The sequence below is a fragment of the Olea europaea genome, unplaced genomic scaffold, assembly GCF_002742605.1.
Source record: "Olea europaea var. sylvestris unplaced genomic scaffold, O_europaea_v1 scaffold405, whole genome shotgun sequence".
Classification (NCBI taxonomy): Eukaryota; Viridiplantae; Streptophyta; class Magnoliopsida; order Lamiales; family Oleaceae; genus Olea; species Olea europaea.
The window spans coordinates 242485-249588 of NW_019260152.1; the positions used below are offsets into that span (position 1 = coordinate 242485).

The window sequence follows — 7104 nt, forward strand, 5'->3', positions numbered from 1 at the left end:
CGCTCATTACCATATATGTATTATTTTAAGTTAAATGATATTAAATATGACAATCAAGTTACACTGACCGAAAATGATTGACATGCAACCTGATTGAAAACTCACAATAGGAGGGGCCCACCTTTTTTTTTTTAGTTTTTAATGCACGCAGGTCCCGCACATATTGTGAGTATACGTCAATGTTTCTGTCAACATAGATTAATTCTAACACATGATTATAGAAGAAGCACATATGGGATTAATACACAAGAAAAACTAATAAAACACATGATTTCATTGGACGAACATTTTATATTTCCAACATATACTCCATATGTGATCGAACAAGATCAAGGAGTATAAACACGTAAGCTTTCTACACAAGAAAATTAAACAGAAATATTAAAATTTCGGGATGAATATGTTGCAGATGATTACACGAAATAGATAAGTGAAATTTGTACATAAATTTCGAAGATTCTTTAAAGGAACATGTATCGTGAATAAGATGTTCAATAAGTTAAAACTGAATAAGAATAAAGAAGACATAAAAACAAACTTGTTATTCATCAAAGTAACCAAGTGACTTTGTTATTAAGTGGAGTATTTTCTTTTCCAAAGTCATTAACTTTTTATCCAATTCTCTAACAAATATTTAGCCAAAAGGTACTTATTTTTGACAAATTAGATTATAATTAAGTTCCGTGTAAGAAAAGGTGAGCCCCGCGACCCCACTAAAATTTAGACCTCAAGGCCCAACCCCAACCCAAATCCCTTGCCTCCGTCTTTATAAAGCAGTTGCAGCTTCTCCAATTTTTCATGCACACCACCAAATACTCCGTTTTCCGGGCCACGAAATCCCTATAAATATACTTTGATCCTCGAAAGAGGCAAAAGGGAAGAAGAAGAAGAAGAAGTGGAAAAGACAACCTGACATTCTCTATTTTCCTTTTGTTTCTGATGTTCTTTTCTATGCAAAAATCGAGTGTAAAGTGATTTCAACAACAAAACGACAAAACTGACCCAAACCCAGAAACCAGATTGTGAACAAAAAGAAAACCATGGGTTTCATGTGGAAAATTCTATTGATTCTAGTTTTTCTTACATTTGCTTGTTCGTCGGTTAGAGCCACTGTCTCGTATGATGATAAAGCTTTTATTATTAATGGGCGAAGAAAGATTTTGATTTCTGGCTCCATTCACTACCCAAGAAGCACTCCTCAGGTAACATAGCTAATGTCTCAGTTCTTGCATATATGTCCATTCAAATCATAATAACTCTGACGCAAAGTGGGTAAAAAAGAGAAATAGAGTAGATGGACATGGGCCCTACTAATGAATTTCTCCTTTTCTCCTGTTTTTACCATAATAATATTGTTTGTTTTCTTGTTTTTATGTATATAGATGTGGCCTGATCTTATAAAGAAGGCTAAAGATGGAGGATTGGATGTTATACAGACTTATGTATTTTGGAATGGGCATGAACCTTCTCCTGGGAAGGTATGGCAAGAAAAATCTCAGATTAACTTTTCTTAATTAAGTTTTGTGCAAAAATGAGTATTTAATTTTGGATTTAATTCAATTTTTACAGTATAATTTTGAGGGAAGGTTTGATCTTGTCAAGTTCATTAAGCTGGTGCAACAAGCCGGCCTCTATGTTCATCTCCGCATTGGCCCCTATGTCTGTGCAGAATGGAACTTTGGGTAATAATCTCACACAAATAGACTTGCAAATTCTGTCTTTAGATTTTCTCGACCGAATAGAGTAGATAAAGTGGAGTTACGTAGTCGATCCTATATTCATTGTAAAAAAGAATAATAAATAAATAAATATTGTCTTAGTCAAGTTTAGATTTTCTCGACTGACTAGAGTGGAGTTATGTAGTCGACCCTATATTTATAGAAAGAAAGATTTAAATATTGTAATCGTCTAGGTTTGCTCAAGTCAAAATCATTTACGAGGCAACTCGTTTCGTACTCGCCTTGTGATTGGTTTATAGGTCCAAGTGGCTAATTGCACTTTAGATGGAATGACTATATATTTAATTTACATAAGAGGCATGAGATCATTTGCTCTGTTTTCGCAAGTCCAAATCATTGGGAAATAGAGTGGCGAAAATGGATTTATGTAGTCAACCCTATATTTATTGAGACAAATACTTAACTTCGTCGTAGAATATGTTTGTGCAAGTCCAAATCATTTACGAGGCAACTCGTTTATCACTTGCCTTGTGGTTATTTCATAGTTTTAATTAATATGTATAGTTTTAATTCATCTTTAATGTAGATAAGAGGCATATGATCATTTGCTCTGTTTTATGCAGGGGATTTCCCGTTTGGCTAAAATATGTACCAGGAATAGAGTTCAGAACCAACAATCAGCCCTTCAAGGTGCGTAAATCCTTGTGGCGTACTATGAGAAGAATAGTTTTTCGTTACTTCATAGTTAATTCATCTGTTTTCCTGTCGACTATGTTTAAGGTGGCTATGCAAGGATTTGTTCAAAAAATTGTGAATATCATGAAGTCAGAAAAATTGTTTGAGCCTCAGGGAGGTCCAATAATTATGTCACAGGTTGGATAATATTATGATCTCTTTTTAATTTGTCATCATCCTTCATTTATGCATTGAAAATTGTTGTTTTAATCCAATAATGCAGATAGAAAATGAATATGGACCTGTTGAATGGGAAATTGGTGCTCCTGGTAAGGCTTATACAGCATGGGCTGCAAATATGGCTGAGGGACTTCACACTGGTGTTCCATGGATCATGTGCAAACAAGAAGATGTCCCGGCTAATATTGTAAGCAATTCTTAGTTTTCCAGTCATTACTTATTTTTGATGTCTTCACCAAGAACATGTTTGGTATGTAGTGAAAAAAAAAAAAATGGACTGATGTGCATAAAATCTATATCGTTTCATCATGTTGCAGATAGATAGTTGCAATGGTTTCTACTGCGAAGGCTTTCGTCCTAAAAATCCCAATAAACCCAAAATGTTCACTGAAAACTGGACCGGCTGGTAAGTTACCGATATCACAATCCCATTTTGGACTGATCAGGTTTTAGAAAGTTTGATATCCCCTGTTTCTCCCCTCTATTTCCCTTAGGTATACACAATATGGTGGTACAGTTCCTTACAGACCTGCAGAAGACTTGGCGTTTTCAGTGGCTCGGTTTGTCCAGAATAATGGTTCATTCTTCAATTATTATATGGTTAGTTGTTATTCATTCTTTTGTAAAGGATTATACATGTATTTTTTAGTCAAGATATCTAATGTGTTTTACTGAAATATTTGGCGGTCCCCAGTACCATGGAGGAACCAATTTCGGCCGAACAGCAGCTGGTCTTTTCGTTGCCACAAGCTACGATTATGACGCTCCGTTAGATGAATATGGTATGCTCCAAAACCCACATAATGGATTTCAATGGTCATATTTTTTAGTTGTAGCTTATGGATTCTCGTCACAATGAATTGGTCTACTGTGCACCAGGACTACCGTCTGAGCCAAAATGGGGGCACTTAAGAAATTTGCATAAAGCAATCAAGCAATGTGAACCAGCTTTAGTTTCATCATATCCAACCGTAACCTGGCCGGGGAAGAATCAAGAGGTAACCTAGATATGGCTTTCTCAAATCCAAGTATACATGTAGCTTGTGTAATTGAAACTGAACTGCAATACTAATCTGCCTTGTTTGCGTCCATCTAGGTTCACGTATTCAGATCAAAATCCGGGGCTTGTGCTGCTTTCCTTTCGAACTATGACCCTACATATTCTACCAAACTGATGTTCCAAAACCATCCATATGATCTGCCTGCTTGGTCCATCAGTATTCTACCAGACTGCAAAACTGAAGTATACAACACTGCAAAAGTAAGCAAAAAGGTTCCTTAACGATTGTAAAAATAATAATTTTCTTTATTGGTCAAGAATAATATAATGTTTTAACGGTTGATGATGTCTTGATTATTCACAAAGCAAAAATATATCAATTCTTTCAAAACTTTGTTTATTTCCTAGAAAATTAGCATATTGAAGCAAATGATTTTCAAGAATGAGATTGTAATTTTCAATGTCTTCGGCTGCAGGTTACCGTACCAAGCTCAAAGGCGAAGATGACACCTATAAGTAGTGGATTATCATGGCAGTCGTACAATGAAGAAACTCCTTCGGCTGATGACAGTGATGCACTTGTAATGGATGGTTTACACGAGCAAATAAGCGTTACCAGAGACTCCTCGGATTATTTATGGTACATGACAGAGTAAGTGTATAACCAAAAATCCACAGAGTTTTCCTTGATGCAAGTTGGAAAATCATTTTTCAACATCTTCATTTACTGCATTTCTTGTTGCCGAATACAGCGTCACTGTAGCATCTAATGAAGGATTTCTAAAGAGTGGAAAATGGCCTCTTCTCACTGTCATGTCTGCTGGCCATGCCTTGCATGTTTTCATCAATGGCAAGTTAGCAGGTAACTAAAACTTCGACCTATTGCTTAAAGCCGCCAAATACCATTGAGTATAATGTTCTGTATTCCTGATTCTATGATAGGAACCACTTATGGGAGCTTGAATAATCCAAAATTGACATTTAGCGATTACGTGCATTTAAGAGCTGGTGTCAACAAAATCTCTTTACTCAGTGTTTCTGTCGGTCTTGCGGTTAGTTTCTGCTCTGTACACTTGCTTTAATATTACTACAAGTTTCGATCAAGCTCTTACTATTCTAGTTCTATTCTATTTACCACAGAATGTTGGCGTGCATTATGAGAAATGGAATACTGGAGTGCTCGGTCCTGTCAGCTTGAAGGGACTCGATGAGGGCACAAGAGACTTGACGAAGCAGAAATGGTCTTATAAGGTTCGTGCTTCGAGTTTTAACTTTTCTGTGAAACGAATATGAGACATAAAGCTTTTGGATTGATATTTGAGAAACAATAACGTGAATAGGTCGGTTTGAAAGGTGAAGCATTGAGCCTTCATACTGTCACCGGAAGCTCCTCGGTTGAATGGATACAGGGATCAAAATTGGCTCAAAAGCAGCCTCTTACCTGGTACAAGGTAAACTAGCGTATATCGACAGTTTTTCTTTCTTTCTTTCGAGTCGTGTAGGCGATTAACATATCTGTTGGGGTCATTACAGGCTACCTTCAATGCACCAGCAGGAAATGATCCATTAGCTTTAGATATGATAAGCATGGGAAAAGGTGAAATATGGATAAACGGCGAAGGCATAGGCCGACACTGGCCTGGTTATATAGCGAAAGGGAACTGCGGGGCCTGTAATTACGCCGGTACATTCAAAGAGACGAAATGCCAAAGTGGTTGTGGACAGCCTTCTCAGAGATGGTAAGGCATATTTTCACACTCACTTGACAACAATATTATGAAAAATTGGATCTTTAACCGAAACTGTAAATTTCAGGTACCACGTTCCACGTTCGTGGTTGAAACCTAGCGGAAATCTGTTGGTCGTATTTGAAGAATGGGGCGGTGATCCGACGAAAATTTCATTGGTCAAGAGAACTGCAGAATGGGGTGGTGATCAGACTAAACTTTCATTGGGTAAGAGAACTGCATAACGAGTACGAAGAAGTTATAAATTCCCGTAGTCATCGAATAATGAAGGATGATATACATAATCATTGGCAAATAAATACTCGAATACAGGATCGAAATTTCGAAAGGCCTGGCCTGGATTGGTCTTGGTTTGAGGGGAATGAAAAGTTGTACATTTATTACATTCTCCATTATAGGAAATGATACAGATATATTTAGGATTGAGTTGAATGTAATAATACTGCTTATAGAAATGTATGTTAGTTCTGTTATTACAGATATAATAAAAAAATTATTTTTATATCTACTATCTATCATCGCACTGCCGCATAGATCTTCTGTATTTGAAATCAGATGGCTTGAGACAGAGAAGGCGCAAAGGATTAGCTTCAGTTTGCAACAGATGATACTATACCATCACCTGCAAAAACATAAATTATGAATGATAAACCAAAGAACTAAACTAAAAAGGGGGAAGGGGGGAGGGGGGTGAGAGAGAGAGCCAGCAAACTCAATAACTGAAGACCAATAGCGAAAGACTGGAGGCGGAGAGGCTAGCTTCATCGACAGTTGACGGCCGACAGTAGGGTAAGGCTGGGTGATTGGGAAGTGGGACGCTGGGTAGTAGGTGTGACTTTTGAGACTTCAAAGGGATAGGGTTTGCATTTTGCAAAATGGAAGCCGATTGCATTTGATCCCATATAACTTATAAGATTGGGCATTTGGTTGGACTTGGGTCTCTCTCTTTTCTGTTATTAGGCCTCTTGTATTAAAAAAAAAAAAAAAAAGGGTCCAATCTTGAGTCTATCATTTGCAACCCCCAGCTTGTGATTTCTGATTCATTTCCGCCATGGTTGTGGCTCCTCTCCCAACTGGCGACGTCGACTTCGTTAGAGTCAGGCCGCACGGCCACACCCCCTCAACAGGTGCTGACTCCGTCACTATTTGTCATGGCACTTCCCTTAACATCATGTATGAACCTTGTAAAATCTTCTATGCCTACACCCACCCCATAAACTATTATCACAACGGTGGGCCTTCTACACCCCTTTACCAAGACAACTATCCTAAGGGTTATGTTGACAACATTCATTATCCTTCTAGGCAAGTTACTTTTACGATTGTGGGACTTTGATGGTTGGACTGATCTAGAGTCATTTTGGATTTACTCAATAATCTTGAAAGTTCTTTGCCTTTCACAACTTGAGTGATTCCAGTTGAATTTGTCATGCTAAAATGTCATAATTTGAGCCTGCTAGGAGTTATTTGAAATCGTTTTTTATGTAATCATCTAAGTCAATGTCTTGTTACTGTGTGAGACTAGATGAAATGGATTTTAAGTAACAAATATGCCCCGGTATATTATCAAATTCAATTTTTAAATCAATACTTGTTGCAATAGAGGCAAAGTACGTCTATTGTTAGTGAATATATAGGTGCTACCGTATAATTTGTTATATTTATAAAACTCTGTCTACAGATAAGGAAAAAAATGTTTTGCTGCACTAGAAATGATAATGTGCTACTGCACCAAATAAAGTGAAGAACATGAGAGAAAAAA

The 7104-nt window shown here is 37.1% G+C and overlaps 1 protein-coding gene and 1 long non-coding RNA gene across 2 annotated transcripts; one reads left to right on the forward strand and one right to left on the reverse strand.

Annotated features, from left to right (window-relative positions):
* The first annotated feature begins 798 nt into the window (after positions 1–798).
* On the forward strand, positions 799–5846 carry LOC111387481 (beta-galactosidase-like). The gene is made up of 18 exons (XM_023012035.1): positions 799–1202; positions 1383–1478; positions 1570–1682; positions 2303–2369; positions 2460–2552; positions 2638–2781; positions 2912–3000; positions 3089–3194; positions 3289–3376; positions 3474–3592; positions 3691–3855; positions 4071–4246; positions 4347–4456; positions 4537–4646; positions 4735–4845; positions 4935–5045; positions 5128–5333; positions 5410–5846. Exons 1-18 carry the CDS (start codon positions 1041–1043, stop codon positions 5564–5566), a joined length of 2223 nt encoding a protein of 740 aa, XP_022867803.1. The 5' UTR covers positions 799–1040; the 3' UTR covers positions 5567–5846.
* Positions 5694–6799, reverse strand: LOC111387482. The gene is made up of 2 exons (XR_002701406.1): positions 6055–6799; positions 5694–5964 (listed from the first exon to the last, which is right to left on the reverse strand). It is a non-coding gene; the product is annotated as an uncharacterized LOC111387482 (long non-coding RNA).
* Between the last annotated feature and the right edge of the window lie 305 nt (positions 6800–7104).

What these genes read in the sequence shown, in the direction of transcription:
- LOC111387481 (XM_023012035.1), top strand. Translation starts at nt 1,041, where the DNA reads ATGGGTTTCATGTGGAAAATTCTATTGATTCTAGTTTTTCTTACATTT. An exon ending in TGTGCAGAATGGAACTTTGG is followed by an intron (nt 1,683 to 2,302) that starts GTAATAATCTCA and finishes TGTTTTATGCAG; the next exon opens with GGGATTTCCCGTTTGGCTAA. An exon ending in CGCTCCGTTAGATGAATATG is followed by an intron (nt 3,377 to 3,473) that starts GTATGCTCCAAA and finishes ACTGTGCACCAG; the next exon opens with GACTACCGTCTGAGCCAAAA.